At 38.4% G+C, this 18,588-nt stretch overlaps 1 protein-coding gene across 8 annotated transcripts; it reads right to left on the bottom strand.

Moving 5' to 3' along the window:
* Positions 1 to 1,913: 1,913 nt before the first annotated feature.
* On the bottom strand, positions 1,914 to 14,667 carry LOC116247328 (protein LNK1-like). 8 transcript variants are annotated; one of them, XM_031619451.2, is made up of 10 exons: positions 14,509 to 14,667; positions 13,973 to 14,409; positions 13,795 to 13,869; positions 7,131 to 7,705; positions 6,772 to 6,956; positions 6,597 to 6,682; positions 5,388 to 6,113; positions 4,582 to 4,754; positions 3,716 to 4,059; positions 1,914 to 2,345 (listed from the first exon to the last, which is right to left on the bottom strand). In XM_031619451.2, the coding sequence occupies exons 3-9, from the start codon at positions 13,822 to 13,824 to the stop codon at positions 3,765 to 3,767; spliced, it is 2,070 nt and encodes a 689-aa protein (XP_031475311.1). In that variant the 5' UTR covers positions 13,825 to 13,869; positions 13,973 to 14,409; positions 14,509 to 14,667; the 3' UTR covers positions 1,914 to 2,345; positions 3,716 to 3,764. The 8 variants fall into 8 exon arrangements, with proteins under 8 accessions (XP_031475311.1, XP_031475318.1, XP_031475310.1 ...); XM_031619458.2 differs by having other exon boundaries at positions 3,953 to 4,059; XM_031619450.2 differs by lacking the exon at positions 1,914 to 2,345 and having other exon boundaries at positions 3,526 to 4,059.
* Positions 14,668 to 18,588: the final 3,921 nt, after the last annotated feature.

The raw sequence follows: 18,588 nt of genomic DNA, 5'->3' as shown, positions 1-18,588 counted from the left end.
CTTTATTGAAAATATATAGTCGCAATTCACAAATTTAACATAAGAACTATTTTGGAAACGCTTAATAGAAACAGGATAAATTTGTTGGCAGCAACAAAGCAGGATCCACTTGTCAACTACGTATAAGTTAGGCATGAATTTGGCAAGAATCTAAAAAAAAAAGGGATGAAAGGATAAACCGATGACGTTTTGTTTGAGTATCGAAAAAGCGATGTTTGGATTAGCTGTTCTGTCGTGAAACTGTGGTTACAAAAGCTTTGGAGTATGAGACAAGGCACGGGTCGACCGGAAAGAAGGTCCTCCTACTGCCTTTTCAGATGCAGATTGAAAACAACTCTTCCTACAAATTCCTCCAAGGGGAAGGGGAAGCTATGCAGGGCTACGCATCAGATGGATCTCTGATACGTAGCTTAAAAGGATTTAGTGTAAATCAAATCCCTTTCAAATCGAAAAGGAAAGGAAATAAAGATGAAAAGTTTTTCAACCATAATACCCATGAGGACCCACGTTTAAAAAACTAAAGAAGATTTTAGTCTTTTCTTGTTTTTCATTTCTTTTCCTTTCTATCCAAACAACCTTTTTAATCACATCTTTCCTTTCATTTCCATTCCAAAAAAAACTAAAGAAGATTTTAGTATTTTCTTTCATTTCCTTTTCCTTTCTATCCAAACAATCTTTTTAATCACCTCTTTTCTTTTATTTACATTTCATTCCTTTTCATTCCCTTTCTCTTTTCTTTCCTTTTCCTCTCTTTCTGTCCTTTACTTTCCTTTCCCTCCAACCAAACAGGGGTAAGTTTGAGGTTCCAATTAGATAGAGCTAATTTTTTATTGTAATCGGATTGGGTGGGCAGAGGTCCTAACAGTTGGTCAAAGGTCAGGCTGTGATCACGGGCTGCAGCCGGTCCCCAGCCTGAGTGGACTCATACGGAAAGCTCCCCATTCACGTTGCTCCGTAAGGGAGCATAAGACAGAAGGCGGGCTCGATTTTGGTCTCTTGAAATCTTATAAATAGTGAACTTCTTTTGTTCTTTTAGATTTTCAGTATCAGAAGCCTCACCTGCTACAATTTTGATTGCTTAAGCTCCACAATGAACGCTTTGAACTATCATTAGACGGGCTTGTGTATCCCAGTGAGACAGCCCTTGCGAGACAGAAATGCTTAGTTTAATAAATAAAAAGAGACAGATATTTGGTTTGATAGACAATGACCTCTGGGAAAAATATCACACAATGTTTCACTTAAAAGGGAGCAAGGTTGACGATTTGCATCAGTAGTCCTACTCCCCTCAGCCCTGCTTTTTGGGACCATTCTAAGAAATCACCCGCTTGGCCTTAAAATTTCCTTTCACAACAAGCATATCATTCCAACAATTTGATGCCCTATCAAATGAATCTACGAGTGCATGAAGGACAATTGTTATTATGCTAATCCGCAGTATCTTTTTTAATAACAACGAAAAAAATGTAAGATGTAATCGCCAAACAAAATAAGACGCCATATCGATTCCGAGGTTCACCGAGCATATCGAGTATTAGCAGTGAATTTGTTTGCTGATAAATGTCTTTACCTACATGATAACAGCAACAGAATCTTACCATGACCCTCCAACTAAAAGAGGCAAAAATTAGTTGCGACCACACAGAGAAATTCATTATGCCATATACAAGGATGCTGTTGGATGGTAACAATTTAAAATTTTATCGTTAAAATAAAATCACAAAAAAAGCGATAAAGACTGTTTATGTGCAACAATGGTTCATTGTCCTTTTAATACCGATTTACAAATTTTTAACCATCTGATAACATTCAACATAAATTCGCATATATATATATATATATATATATATATATATATATATATATATATATATATATATACATTAGATACATGCACGCATACACGCATGCAGTTGAGCATTATAATACTGTCAATACAATAACCAACGTGCATCTTTTCACAAAGGATAGATAAATTCGGCTCCTACCAGTCACACCAGATCAGTTCACCGTCATTTAAATGCATTTTGTGTTTTGCACCTAAAAATACAAATAGTTCTATTATCTTATTTTAATAAACAACAGTCTGATATGGCTGGACCGGTCTATCATTGATAATGGCAGTGTCCGCTCAGTAGTTGGAGGGATACACAACTACGATAACATTGGCCTTCTCAAAATGTGGGGTTGGAGCATCGTCGGGGCGCCTGGCGATCAACTATCCCAACAGCTAACAAAATGATGCTTCATTTCAGCCAGTTTACTGCGTCTATAACCCTAACTTATTGCCAACGTTCATTAAAGTTATCCCTCACCAGCCTCCTTCACTGATCTGTTCTGCTCTCCTGTCCAAAATGGAAAAAATCCATGTCAAAGCAAAGAAAAAAAAAAAAAAAAAAGTCAAAAGCGCCTATTCCCCAACAACAGGTTCAAGGCCGATGGACAAGAAAAGATCTCCCTCCTTGGTAATTCTATCGAAAATTATGGAGAACAGAAAAAAAAAAGGGTTAAGGGAACAAAATAAAATCAGGAGAGCGTTCACCCCAAGAAGGATGCCTGTTTGTTACCTTGGCAATTCCATTCTATTGGATTAAGTCCGACTATTAATTCGATTCATCAGTGACTAAAATACTCCCAGCAAAAAGAACTTTCAAGTTTATTAATTTGCATTACCTTCCCCAATTATCTTTAATAATACAGCACGTGATTAACAACATTCGAGTTGGTTTTATCGTTATCCAAATTTATTTAGTTACCCAAGGAACACCTAGGTTTAGTGACAAAGTTAGCTATATTTTTATATCATTTTTCAAAGAGATGGTACTTTTTCACTAATTGAAGAGCTACTTTACGAAAATACCTTATGAATTCTTTTGATTATCCATTGAATGACTTGTTTCTTAACAATAACAAAAGTTACAAGTATTGTCAATTTTTTGAAGTTTCCCTAATTTTTTCTGCATGTGATTTGCACTATTTGTATGATACGTTCAATAGTTGGAGTTCATCATTCAACAACCACAAAGCAAAGGGGTTACCAACTACAAATTCAAATTGATACTTCAACTATAGTAAATTGAAAATTATTCCTACCAAATTCCTTTTGATACTCCTAAAACACCGATGTGGTCTCTGCTATCTAAAAAGGAAAAATTGCTTTAGACACAAAAAAGGAAAAAAATTGCTTTTGACACATCCACTCCTGCATTAACCTGTGGGCTCAATGTATCCGTTCAGGTGCAATTTGCTAACTGAAAATGCGTTTGTTCAATGAAATGAAATAAGCACCATAGGAAGAAAGAAAAGAAATAGATAAAAGCCTGGCATACAAACATATTTTCAAATGACATGAAACCTATTGCTAACTATGGTTCAAGTAATAAACGAGATGAAATTGTTCTACAAATGCACTGTCAGGGAAGATTCCGTCAATCATAATGGGGAGGGATGAGCGCGAGAACTGCTTTTGTGAGAACCCAATTTAAAAAGTTGCAGAGGAAGCAGTTTTTTGTGGGCGGTTCCAACTAGCTAAAAGAAAGGACTTATCAATATGAATATGTACCAATAAGAATCACAACTGCAAACATCCAAACTCTGACAGCACAACAAACGGAGTTGTTGGACAGAATTAGGTAGCATCACACTTATATAGTAACGGAGATATTCAAGTTACTCATAGATGCAGCTGAAGAACAAGATGGCAGCGACGAAATACCATTCCCAGACATGGAGCAGGAGCTGTATGAATAAGCTAGTTTCTGACATCAAGAAATAGGGTGCGCTTGTTCTTTAGGTGAAACAGATCGGCTGCTAAGATGATGACCTTGCTTATTGAGATCGTTGTGTATACTGGGCAATGAATGATTAGGCTGCCCTGAACAGTATGCAAACACATGGGACATCCAAGACTTCTGTATGTTTGCCGTAATGTGGGACTCCAAAGGTAACATACCATTAAGAGGCTTCGCTGAAACATCAGGCGGCTTGTGGAAGAGTAAATGTGCCACGGCTCGATCAATAGGATTTGTAACAGTTTCCATGTTGATCAGCCCCTCGCACCTTCAAAAGCAGGAAAAATGTCTTTATTATATAAAAATAGAATGACATATTTGGCACGTATATACACAACAAAATTAGCCAAGAACATATAAAAGTGCAACTAAAATGACCAATGAAACTTCCGCATGTTGTGACTTTATCTTTCACATGTTGTGACTTTATCTTTCACCTTCAACATGGATCAACATAACCAATATGAACAAAATCAAATATTCCTTCAGTTACCACAAAGGGCAGATACAAAAACATGGAAAGATTTGGGCCGCAAGAAGATATGTTTCAGATCTTGGTTTAAAAATTAAGCATACCTGAGTACAGAGATGTTTTATATGAGGTTGACAGTAAACTTGGTAACGTGGCAAAAAGAAAATCATATGCAACACATCCATATCTTAGAAAACAATTATATATTTCCGCAAAGAGAAAATAGAGCTCCCGCTTGCATGTACAAACTTCAAGTATAACTTTATATCATTAAACCATCACATAATTCTTTTAAACGAAAAGATTGAGGCTCGATACCTCTCAGACTGCAACTTTTCTTGAGTAGCATGTCCATCCATGCCGAGGCTCTCATTTTTGTCTCGACTACCTTTGCAACAGCTGTTCGCATCACCAACATTATGCCTTTGCATAGCGCTCCTTGCCAAACGATACAAACTATCTCGGATGCACAGCTTTGTTTTATTATTCAACTGAAATTCAGAAAAGAAATATATGCTTAGACGGTTCCACTTGAAACACATGAATACTGGATATCAGTTTCAATGTCTAGAGTCTAGACCATGGTCACAATATCAGATCAATATTTTAAAGATAGTGCAATGTTACTGAAAAACAAGTCTCCTGCAGTCAATATCAGCAAAGCATCAAATAAAAAGATATATGGCACAAACTCGCATGCATAGGCACCAGCAATAATACTAAGAAAACAACTTTTCACAAAAATACACTTCGAAAACAGATATCAAAAATATTGTCATTCTGGAAATATCACAATCTTATCACCAAAATTACTCAAACCAATAATAATAGCAAACCATTGTGATACATCAAGATATCACCAAAATTTAACAAAGAAAAGTTGCCTTCCATCTTTTTCTTTTTTATAATTAAAAACCATAAACGTCGAAAATATGTGAAAAACTTGCAACTTCATTTGTATTACCCTCTTTTTGAATTTTCAGAACTTCTAAAACTATAAATAAAAAAAAATCTAGGATATTCCAACAACAATATAGGTGACCATGGTCTGCTCTTGGGAAAAACACAAACAAGAAAAAAAATACAAGAAGAATGAAAAATGAGACAGATTTCGATGGTTTGACCTGTGTGATTACATCCTGAAGCTGACACAAACAAGCCTCTTCAAGAGAAGAATCTTCTGTTAGCATCGAGCTCATACAAGAGCTTTCTTGTGTAGCTGAATCAATTTCAAGAGCAGAATTTTCCAGGCTTTGCATTTCGGCTTTAGTTTGACCTCTAACTTCATTATGAATTCCCTCTGGCTTAACTTGAACAGGAGGAGCTTGATCAGCCAGTTGTGTTTGACAAACAAAACCAGTTTGTTGCTGCATCATGGATAAAGCAGCACGCATTTTCTGGCGTCTTCTCAGCTTTTCTATTTTTTCTTCTGGTGTCATTCCTGGATGCTTTGGTGAAGGATCTCTAGATCGATGTAGAGCTTTTCTATGACGTGAAGCACCACCAGGAACATTATAAGGAAGTGAAACATGACTCTGGACTTCAGGTTTAATAAATGGCAAGCCTTGCACCAGAACTTGATCTGAGTTGTAACTATACCCTAGCTGCATGTCCGACATGTCTGTGTCCATGTACCTAAAGGAATCAGACCTCCATCGTTGCATTTCTGGTGCTTTGACAGTAGAAGCATATGCTTGTGAGATCAAGGGTGGAGAAGCTGATGCTATGAGGTTTTCTCCAGTATGGTCACTAGCATGAGTAGCTGCTCTAGCACGTTCTAGAGATGCTTCGCTTCTCTTTCCTTCAAATTGGCTTTGAGACTTAAACAATGTCCTTTGTCCATCAACCTGCTATAACAACAAGAAGTAACCGTTTTTCATATGATACACAAACTCACAAAAAAAAAAGGCTGGTCAGGACAGGTTATGGAACAAATAATCAGCTAACCTTAACTGTATGCATCTCAAGGCATATCTACAAATGGTTTATGCAAAAGCAACGCCCAAGAGAATTTATATTATTTAGTCAATATCATGTGCCCTACCACAGTAGTAATAGATGTGGAGCATCTGGGTCTAGTATTCTAACAGTTCCCTTGCTTATCATTTATCATTTGATGCTAATGACAGCCATTTATCATTTGATGGTAATGTGACATTGAGGCAATCTAAAATGATATGGAACATAATGATTCTCATGCTACCATATTTAAGAGGACTATGCACATGTCATGAGAACTCTGTAGTGATGGAATATAAATAAACGGCTCATTTTGAAAGTACTTTTCTATTTAAGAAAGACATGTACAGGAACTTTTAGCAAAAACCCGCAACCTTTTCTCTTTGCGTAGCTCTTTCAACCTCTGAATCTCTGTTTAATTTTTCTCCATAGGAAGGGTAAGTCTGTTTGTCCAGATCATCTGCAACAAAAGAAAAAAAAAACAAAATATTAAGTCAAATCAAGCAGATTTCTACTTCATGTTGTAATTGACAATGTGGCGGCAATCACAAAGAACTGTTTCTGCACCAGCACCATCATGCTCTTTTTCATTCTTCAGTGGGAACATGTCCAAATCTGAAGACCTGAAGACTAATTTAGCATCAGTCCCATCTGTTCTAAGTGAGGAAGATGAGGCCCAGGCTTGGTCATCTGCATTATCTGCACTTTGTTGACCAAACGTTGCATCACAATTTCTGCAAAAAGGTATGAGTTACAAAAAATGGAATGATCCAAAAAAATTGAACTTAGTAAAGTAGGACAGCACTTGCTTTTGATAAGTGCAACATCACGTGGTAGTCATTGTTCAACAAAATTTAATACTGCAAGAACACAGAATAATCCAAGGAAGATTTACAAACTAAACTTACCTAAACATTTTATCCACATCATCGAAGTTTCCAATATTAGGCCACCCATAGCCAAGGAAACTAGAGCTCTCTTTGTCCTCAAGCTCACTTCCAAATAATTCAAGATCAGTATCTGTTGGAGAGATATCAGTAAGCGAAAAAGCACATAGGTCACTATAGTTCATAGAGTCTCGGTTTCTTAGAATAGGATCGCCATCAGAGAACTCATCAATTAAAGCACGCTCCTCATTTCCAGATAATTTATTTTTTCCTTCTGCTAATAATTCCACCTTGTCAGCATCCTCTGTGCTGTATGGATCATTAAGTACGTTTTCAGGCCAACTAGATGTCTCAATAGATGGAGTGAGCGGTTCTTTTTTGGTGCCAGGATACAGGCCTCCATTTTCTGCATCAAAATCATTGACATTAACAGACACGGTGTCATCTGTGCCTCCTTCGGTGGGATTCTCTAGCTCAAGACAAGGTTTCTTTGTACAATCCACATGGCCAGCACATGCATTTTCTAGTCCGGAGCCAGGACGAGGCACTATATGGTCATCACTCTCACCAAACTCATCCCAGACAATATCTTCAAGCTGCAAGGATGAAAAAAACGAATTTATCTCCACCAATATCATAACCACAATGTATGTTCATTTTGCAAAAAAAAATGCATATCAAGAGAGTCTAGAAGAGTATAACATGCAGACATATTACAAAAGAAAGCAGCACGTAGAGAATCATCATGACATGACATATTGATATTATGAATGCATAACAATATTGTTGTATTGAAGGTAGCAAAGAGTATCAGAAAACTGGCCTAATGTTCTAAAAATATCATCACAAACCAAAAATATTGAAAAGGTTTCAAAAAGGTGCTTTTCTATATTTAGGTAAACCAGTTTCCTCTTTATTTTATGCATTAAAAATTACTCATTCTTCTTTTACAAGAAAAAACAAAGATCTGTTCTCATAATTTTTATTGCTGGAACTTTCAAGGCTCTCAATATTTTCGCATGGAAAACACCTTGATGAAAAATCTCTTGAAGCTTTGGACAAAAAAGAAAAAGAACCGAAGAAAAGTTCATCACATAATTGCTAACATCAATATTAATGACTATAATGTGAATATTTGTTCCTTGAGCAATCATATTCAGACAAGAAAGCTGGACATAGATAATTCTTCACTCCCAACCAATGCAACAAATTAGCTCACATACATAAAGGGAATGAAGCCAAAAGTCTAATGTGTTAAAACCATGTGAAGAACATTTTTAATGCTTCACAAGGAAAAGAAAGATGCATATCATATTACCAACATTAATCATGGCTTCTCACCAAGAAATAAGATTACTGACATGCAACAACATAAGCTTGCACAAACAAAAGGAAAAAGTAAGGTTAATGTTCAAAGTCATGTGAATACCATCTCACAATACCTTACAAGGGAAAGAAAGATGTATCTTATATTTCTAATGCTACTCAGGGATAGAGGTGAAAGATAAATATCCTATCACCAATTTTATTCTCGAAAATGGTAAGTCTTTTAAAAGAGAAACTAGCCATGTTCCCATAATTCCTGAACCACTATCAAGACAGAAGCTTGTGCAAATAAGAAAATTAAAAGATCAATCAATAGCGAGCAAAATCAAGTTTAATCGTCAAAAGATAGTGGCCAGTGGGATTTTTCTGACTGACTGACGATGCAACAAAAAACTTTCACATAAGAAGCACATCTCCAATTCTCCAGCACTCCTTTCTTCTACATAACTATTTCCTGTTCCAAGTTAAAACCCTAATTAAATGTGCTGAGGTCCAACAAGTCCTTCATTGCATCATAGTTTATTTGTTTTGAATAGATTATCAAAAGAGTTTCATGGGGTACTTTTGAGGACAAATTAAATTCCGTTTTCACAGAATTGGAACCTTGAAATTACTACTGAGGTTCACCTCACGTGCTATAAGTTTGATTAGAGCCCCTAGCTCAAACAAACATGGCAGACAGACAAATTGATTTTACCTATGAATAATCATAAAGCTCACTTTGCTAGAGAAATCGTTGCCACAATGCATGGAGAAAAGGGTACAAGCATCTACAACACAAATTCAACATCCTCCCCATGTGAAGTCCAAGTATCATCCCTGATAAGAAGTTAAGCTGTAAAGACAATGATGGAAACAAAATCAAAGGCAAAGGAGGAGGATAATGATAGAGGTCGAGAATCTCTCAGCATGCAGTTTCCTAATTTTTTGTTTTAAAAATCTTGTGTTGTAACCTTTTTTTGCTTTTGGGAATCCTTCCTATCATTCAGATGCCTTAAATTCTGGTGTATAATAAAGACTACATGTAAATATGTTTACTGTGGCTCCCAATGTATAAGAGACACCAACAGAGTTTCTAATATAAAGTGGCTGAATTTTATGGTATCAGAGCATCAGCTCTCACATAAGATCTCAGTCATGGATGCAGCAAGTTTGAACCGCAATTGAATGCTGCTGCAAGTTCAGTTTCTATGAAACGAAACAGATAGAACTATCTCCTCTGGTTGGTGTTCACAGTTTGTAGATGGTGATGTTAAGTCAGGACCTTCTCAAGCTCGTCGACGGGTCCACTGATCCTCCATCAAAAATGGTTTCAGGAAAAGAAGGTGGTTCTCAATAACTCAATACTGAATTCCTGGCACGGCATTGTTCTGACCAACTTGCACTAAGCTGGATAAAGGCAACAGTTTCTGAATCTGTCTTAGGGCAGATCATGCATGTGCAATCAGTGAGAGAGGCATGGACAGTTCTAGAAAAGTCATATGGTTCCCACCCTCCACTAAGAATCATGAGGATAAAGACCAAAGTTGTTCTTACAAAAAAAAAAAACCGACTCAAGGCATTTTAAAAAAAAAAACGCCTTGAGGCAGGGCTGTGAGGCACACGCGTCCCTGAAGAGTGCGCCTCATTTGGTAGAGGCATACGCCTCCATCTGTGGCACGTTTAATGCTTGAGGCTATGCCTCAAGGACAGTTTAGTTTCTTTAATTAAAAAATTTTAAATTAAATAAAAAAAGTCAAGCTTCACACATAGCCCTAATTGACCACGTTTGTATCCCTAAATCCCTTATTCTCAATCCAAATCACCTGTGAAATTCAACCATCGCTGCTGCATGCTGTGAAATTGCTAGAGGCTGGAGGCTGGAGTTGCGGCTGGTGGAAGCTTGGAGCCATCGCCCAACGTCAGAAATCCTTTGCAACTGTAAGTCTCTTTGAATCTCTTTCTCTCCATGGATGATATGTTCCTCTTTGAGTCTCTTTCTCTCCATGGCTGACACCACACATAGGTCACCACTTTTCTCTCTCTGTCCCAATCTCTGCCCATGGCTGGCGTTGGCCATGGCCACCCTCTCGCTCTCTCAGCTCTCTGGTGGCCAGAGTTGCCGCCCTCTGCTGCTCTGCGTAGTGCGTATGTTGCTGAGTGACTAGTTGCTTCTAAACGGTGAAGAAATTTTACAACCAAAAGAAAATGGGTTTTCCGCCAAACAGCCCCTGCCTTATGGCTTTGTTGCAAAATGGTATCTGAATTTGTGTGGTTTGCAAATTAGTAATGATCTTCATATCTTGGGTGTATTACCTTCTCTATTCTAGCTCTGTCTTTCCCTCTCTCTCCTTGGATTTTTTTTTTTGTTTCAATTAAATTGTTGTATGGTGATTGGCTCTGGCGCCTGTGCAGGATATACATTGTCAAGGGCATCAATTGAAAAACTCTGACGCCTCTTGGATACCACTGAGCTCTAAATTTGTCATTAAAAAGAAATTGAAGAATGTTGAAGGCCGATGCTGTGGTGAAGTTGTGGTTTGCATATGTTGCGTATTGTTCTTTATTGATATGCTTAGCATTGTATTCATTTTTTTCAGTTTTGTTATTATTTTTATAAATATTGTATAATTCAGAAATTTGTCCGTGAAGCTTACGCTTCAATAAACGCCTCGCCTCGCTTTCTCGCCTTTTACAACATTGATAAAGACAGAGCTACACTTCATCCATAAGGAGTTTGTGTCTATGGCTGAATACCTTGACAAGATTAAGTTGCTCGCAAAACACACTAGCTTCAGCAGGGCAGACCATAAATGATGAAGATCGAGGTCGTAACCCTTATAGTGGAAAAGGACACAACCATTCTAACCAGCAAGACAATTCAAACATCGGCCATTCTAGAGGATGACAATCAAGAAATCAGTCTGGAGGCTCTAAGCCTCCAATTACATGTCAATACTGTGGGAGGAAAAGTCATAGAGCCTCCAATTACACGTCAATACTTGTGGGAGGAAAAGTCATAGAGCCTCCAATTACATGTCAATATTGTGGGAGGAAAAGTCATACAACCAAAACATGTTGGGATGTACCCAAAGCATTTTCTGCCATGACACTCAATGATTCTGATGAGGGATATTGTTACCAGGACAGTGTTTCAACCAATCACATAGCTATGGATAAACAATCATTCCAAAACAAACAGCCGAAAACACAAAATGAAGGTATTTTAATTGGTAATGGGTTGTTTACTCCAGTTTCTCACATCGGACCTATGAATTTGTGTTATCAAAAGTCATGCTTTAAGTTGGAGAAGGTTCTTCATGCTCGTCATATTGCTAAAAAACTTGTTATCTGTTGACCAGTTCACTAGAGACAATGGTTGTACTTGTGAATTTAACCTGTTTGAAATAATTTTCAAGGATCAACAAGCTGGGGCTGCTCTTTGTCAATGGAAAGCAAAATGGCATTGTATATAAGTAAGGCTCGAGGAATGGTCTTGATGGCCAACAATAATGAAAGGAGATTTGCACTGATGGCCAATCATGGTGGGAGAAAAGTCTCAATCGACCAGTGGCATAGACACCTAGGTCATATCAACAAAAGTGTCATCAAGTTTTTAGTAGCCAATAAAGTTATTTCAGCAAATAGAAGTGCTTGCTAAGATTGTCAAAACTGTTTGATGGGCAAGGTAAATAAACTGCCCTTCAAATCTATGGAGACACATAGAAGTCAGGTGTAAGAAGTCCTTCACACCGACATTTGGGGACCTTCTCTGGTGATGTCAAGAGAGGGACTTAAATATCTCTTGTTCGTTGTAGATGAATGTTCTCATTTTTGTCGGTTGTTTCCCATGAGAAATAAAAGTAACACTTACGATTGTTTTATAAATTTCAAACGATTGGTGGAAAAACAGCTTGGTATCTCCATTAAATCTATACAAAGTGATAATGGAGCCAAATTTACTAGTCATCAATTTGAAATTTTTTTGAAATGTCATGCAATACATTATTGGTTTTCTTGTGCCTACACTCCAGAACAGAAAGGGCTGGTTGAGCAGAAGAACATGCATGAGGTTGAAACCAGTTTGTCAATGTTGAATGACACCTCCTTGAATGAAACTTTCTGGGTTGAAGCAACAGATTTGATTAATCAGCTTCCATATAGAATCCTTAAACAAGGGCCTCCATATAAGGTAATGTTTCATGAGAAACCTAGATCGGTTTGCTGTCTTTCAATGACACCACAAAACTCATCTCAATATGATCCTCATACCAAGGAATGCCTATTTGTTGGCTATGGGCTAGACACAAAGGCTATCATTGTTATGATCCTTCCACCACGAAAATTTTGAAATCTGGCATGCGCCTTTTGATAACAATGCAAGAAAGGCACCAGGTTTCAATTTTTCAGATATTAATCTTCAAGAATGGGGTTTACTGGTATCAAACCCTACGTATTTTGGGTGACACACAGCCAACCCAACCTGAGCCGCTGAGTTTGAATCTCTCAATACCGCTCATCCAAGGCAATACTGCTAGCAACCAGGTCATAAACCTACCAAGTCCACAAACTAGTGTTTTTGGATCAGTCAGATCTATGTCGGTTTGAACATCAAACAACCGGTGACGAACCACCTAGAGTAGCTGAACCCTTTTCTACATCCAATTCAGTTGATACAACCATTGAAGAAGACCTAACCTTAACCATTGTCCAAGGACACATGGTGGCCCAATCCATGATGGGATCTTTGAAACCAAGAACCTTTACCATCAGTAAATGTGTCAATACTGAGACCACCATAGAACCTATCACATATGACCAAGTGGTAAGGGATGCAGCATGGAGGAAAGTATAGATGTAGAGTATCACGCAATAGTGGAAAACAAAACATGGTATCTAGTCCCTCACTAGCCCCATCTCAACATTATTGGATCGAAATGGGTGATTAGAATCAAGAAAAACATTGATGGTTCAATTGCACGACACAAGGCACGGCTAGTTGCCAAGGGGTTCTCACAAGAACCCATAATTGACTATAGGGAGACCTTTAGTCCAGTTATAAAGACGATGACCATACGGGTGCTGCCTGCGCTTGCAATACAACATGAATGGACCATTCGGCAGCTTGATTTCAACAAGGCTTTCTTGAATGGATTTTTGGGTGAAGACTTGTATATGTAGCAGCAGAGAGGCTACTAAGATCGCAATCGGCCACATGAAGATGAAGAAAGCACGATCTATCACGTAACGAATACAAAAAGAAAGAAACAAAGGAATAACATCTATACATCGTGAACAAAGCAGAGTACGGAACAAAAGCAGTGCAATCCACTGAAATGCTTAGGAGAGGCATCACTAATGGAGAAGAACACAAAGCTACCTCGTAAGAGCTCCACTCAGATCCTAGCATTATTAGAGTCACAAATCCCTCATCTAGCCACCAGTCTCCAATCCCCTAGAAGCACAAACCGAAAAAACTATTCACCTCCACAAGAACTCACTGCAACCTTCATCAATCAAAATTACCAGAAAAGAAGCGGGAAGCAGAAGGGACGTACCTTCAAAAACCATCGATCTACCACGACACCGTAAGCAAGAAACGCCCTCACGATTCTCCGACTCGTAAGACCGATCTATTTCACCAACCAACAAACCGCAAGCCAGGCCCAAAATCCACCACAAAGAGAAGCAATCCCCAGGCCCAGCAAACCCTAACCTCCAAACGCTGCAGTCAGAGCTAAGAAGCGGAGCCCGCCCACCACGACCAGCACTCGCAAAGTAAGCAGGAAATCTAGCCGTAGTCCAGAATCATCTTGCCGCTTCCTGGTCTTAGCGCCGATACCTCTCCAAGAAAGAAAACCCCGGAACACAGACAAGAGCCGAGGATCGAAACCCGCCTCGCAACAGCCTTCTCGCCACCAACGGCAACAAAAACAACCGCAGACGAAGAACGAGAAGGAAGAAGGAACAACCAACGAACCAAGAGACAGAAACCCTAGCAGCAGAGAAGAGAGAAATACGAGACAGACAGTTCAGGAAGACGGCCAAACAAGAAAAGTAGGGAAGGAAACGAAATCCAAAAACTGTTTTTTACCGCGCAGACGCCAATAAGTACCGATACAAACTCCCTCAGAAAACCAAGAGACGGAAGCAGACGCAGAATTTCGAACCCTCGAGCTTCCTCATCCTCACTCCCTTTGTCGACTCTAGAGAGAGAGAGAGAGAGAGAGGGAGAGGCGCTAGAGAGAGAAGCGGGGAAGAGTAAACGACACGTGGCAGCTCTAGGGGAGTGGGCTGGCGGAAACGTGTAGCGGTAGGACGAAACTTGTGGACAAGAGAGGGGAAGGGAGATGCGATCCCTTGCTCGTCTCCCATTGGCTGATTTTTTAATACCAACCATCAGATTAATGCCACGTGGATTTTGGCGTCCGCAGCAAAAAAAAAAAAAAAAAAACCACGAAGCCCCGCTTCCAGTCAAGACTGAGGGCTGGTGAGGTAAGGGCCGCGCCTAACGTGCTACGGTGAGCTTGCCTCCGAGTCCATGAAAGAGGCCGCTCCACTCTGGTCCACAAAACGGGGAAAAATATCTTCGCGACGATAACTTGGAAAAGATGGGAACAAATGAGAAAAGAATTTAAAGAAGTGACTATAAAAAACTTTAAATGTATTTTACCACCCCAACATTCTAATTTGTAAGGCTTCTCTTTGTATCGCAAGGCTTTTCTTCTTAACGTTTAAATTAATTGGCATAAACTCACGATATTTTCCATATCAGCATAGCACACTATTTTATGTCGAACATGTATTTTACAAAATAATAACGTGATAAAAACCAGTACTCCGTCTAGTTAAATAATGTCCATATATATATCTGAGTGACCCACTTGTTCGATGATGCGACGCGTCATACGTAATTTACTCTTTATTACTTTTAATATTTTAGAATTTTTTTCTCATTGTTCAGCTGTTTTTTTTTTTATTTTCAAAACAATATATAATAATATTTTACAGATAAATATAATATGTATATATATATCGGAGATTTCCAGAATTGTCGTGAGATTTTCTTCCCCGGAAAATCTGATTTGTGGCCACGATCCGACTGTTGTTGAGCGTCAGTCGCCTGACCTCTTCCATTCCAATCTCAGCAACGCCACTAGTTTATATAAAAAACGCCAGTCCACCGGCTCTTCCATCTTTAACAAGATTTTGTAAGGAAATCTTCATTCAAAGGGGCCCGCCTATTTGCTGTTATTTCAATATAAGCTTTATACTTCTGATTTTTCACATACACGGCACTATTTTACTGACAACTGTCAAGAAGGGCCTATCTTTACCATTGTCCTTTTTTATGTTCAGCGCACAACAATTTCCTCTACAACATCACTAGTAGCTCACTTTCTTGACTCAAAATTAATAATTTTGAATCAAATTCACTAATAATTTTGAATCAAATTCACTAATTCAGCCTATCAGAAAAAAAAGTGAAGGCTGCATGAAAATTTTGCACCAAGAGACCACCTAAAATTTTAGCAAATGAGAGAGATCACGCTCATTTGCAATGCCATACCTGGTTAGCTCGGATTAGTTCCCATCTTTTCCACTTGGCTTTCGCATTCGACTGGGTCATCGAAGTTAGTGACATTTTCTAAACTTTGACTTCCTCCATTTCAGGGAATTCTTCTTTCTCACAGTTTATATCATATTCCTGACAGGATTCTCTCCTTTTAACATGTTTATCATGATTATGAATTACCATTTTAATGGCATTGACAAGTTCTCATCAAGGTATAAACACTCTTATGAATGTTTGCATGCTTGTGTGCTCATGTAAATGCTTGTATACTTCTAAATACTTGTGCCTCTAAGTGTAGAATCCACACTTGTAAAGATTGTGGGTGCTCGTGTTCATTTGCCTCTGGGTACTTGTGAACTTGTTTGCTTGTGACGGCAGGTAGATGTTGATTCATGCTTTTATGAGATCCTTGTGAATTTGAAATTCTTTAGAATTTTCTCTTAGGGTTCGAAACTTGCGGGCTTTATGAAATTCTTCATGTTTTCCTGAAATTTTCTTCTTATTCAAAAAGTGATTTCCAAAACAAATGTTTTGACATATCTTTGTAATGCCATTCTATTACATTTTTCATGTTCTAAAAAAATGCCCCAACATGAGGGCAGAAATGAGAACATTGAGGTCAGATAAGAGAGAGAGAAAGAGATAAGTCTAGTCATTAAAAGAACATATTTCATTGAGGATAGAAACATTGAATTATATTAAAAGAAATTCTTCAAATGAAGAACATTTATAAGATTTGGCAGTTCAACTCCATTGGCATTAGTCAACCTGTAAGATTTCACAAGGAGGACTTCCTTGATCACGTAAAGACCATTTCAGTTGCGGCACACTTTCTATGTGGACGATGCTTCCATGGATAGAATATTTGAGAACCATTTTGTTTCCTTTGAACTTGTGCTCTATGATAGACTAAACATAATATAGAGTCACTCTCTATCGATAGGATTTTGCATATTTTGTTGCTTGCAACCTCTTTTCATCCAAGAGATCCAATTGTACCACCATCTACCTTTGGTAATGAGCATTTCAATTAAAGTTTTGGCCTTTGAAAATGATCAACGGAAAATTCAACTACAGACACAAACTTCAATGTAAACTTTTGTACACATAGCGGCAAGACAACATCCATCCCATATACGAGTTCAGCATAAGTAGGATTGGTGGGAGTTCTAATGGTGGATCTGTAAGCCTACAGCACATTATGTGTAACGACCCAACCCACTCTTCGGTTCGGGCTCCTGGTTCGACGGATCCCAACCCGCCTCCTAGCAGTTTCGGTTCCAATCCTAAAAAAGCTAAGAACCAGGACAATCATCTCATTAAAGTTTCCCTTTATAAGCCTTTGAAGATCCCTCATAATCTTCGATACGGGACTAAACTTCTGGGGTGTTACAATCCTCCCCCCTTAAGGCACACGCGTCCGTGCGTGTGGGACCCCAGGTCCGAGTGTTGAAACTGCTATGATACCACTGTAACGACCCGACCCACTCCTCGGTTCGGGCCCATGGTTCGGCGGATCCCAACCTGCCTCCTAGCAGTTTCGGTTTCAATCATAAAAAGGCTAGGAATCAGGACAATTATCTCATTAAAACTTCCCTTTATAAGCCCTTGAAGATCCCTCACAATTTTCGATACGAGACTAAACTTCTGAGATGTTACATTATGAATCTTCTTGTATTAGTTGTGGCTTGTTTCCAAGATCATTCTCAATAGTCTGATCAAAATCCTATTGGCGAATACGCTCACAACTTCCTTGAAGACAATATGCAACATAGAAGTGATGTCTGATCCTAAACTTGGTACAAAAACCCCTCACTCGTTCATTCTTCAAACTGAACTGTTGTTTGAGGCAATGTCATGTGACACTTCAAATCTTTAAATGATGTTCTTATAGATGAATAATACAACATGTTTTGCCGCTACAATTATGAGTGACAACTTCAAGCGACTTGGTAAAGTATTTTGTCATTGCCAAGAAGTATTTGTGACTATTAGAAGCAGATGGGTTAATGGGGCCCACCACATTGAATGTTTGCACAGAAAAGAGTCATGACAAGTACTATTGAATGTAAAGAGACCACCAGTACATGATTTGAATTGCCTTGCATCTGGCATTTGAGGCATCTCTTCACATGCTTATACATGGTCAACCAATAGTAGCATGTTCTGATTAATTGCTCCACTAGGGTTTGGTTGCTCTCATGTCCAGGGACAATCCCTTCATGTACCTCCTTGATTACTTCTTGTATTTCGTCCTTGTCTAGATATTGTGAGTATTTTGAATTGAAGCTTCGCCTATACAAGGGCTTTTGGTAAGATAAAATACCTTTTGTGTAGCTAATTGTTCTTTCTTGATAGGTTAAAAGCAAATTCTTTTGTCTCCATGTATTCCTTAATACTTTGATAGCATGGTGCTTTCTTGGTCTCAACTTGATTAACTTTTTCTTGAGCTTTGGAAGTGGTTGAGTGAGTTTCTCAACTTTGAAAGATCTGTATAAGTTTGCTTTCTTGAACGTGATGATCAAACCCATTGAGTAAACTCCCTTCAGACATGGAATAGCTAGAATTCCTCAAATTGCCTAACTAAGGCTCGAGTAA

This window comes from Nymphaea colorata, chromosome 2 (genome assembly GCF_008831285.2).
Source record: "Nymphaea colorata isolate Beijing-Zhang1983 chromosome 2, ASM883128v2, whole genome shotgun sequence".
Taxonomy (NCBI): Eukaryota; Viridiplantae; Streptophyta; class Magnoliopsida; order Nymphaeales; family Nymphaeaceae; genus Nymphaea; species Nymphaea colorata.
This window is presented reverse-complemented; position numbering and strand designations above follow the sequence as displayed.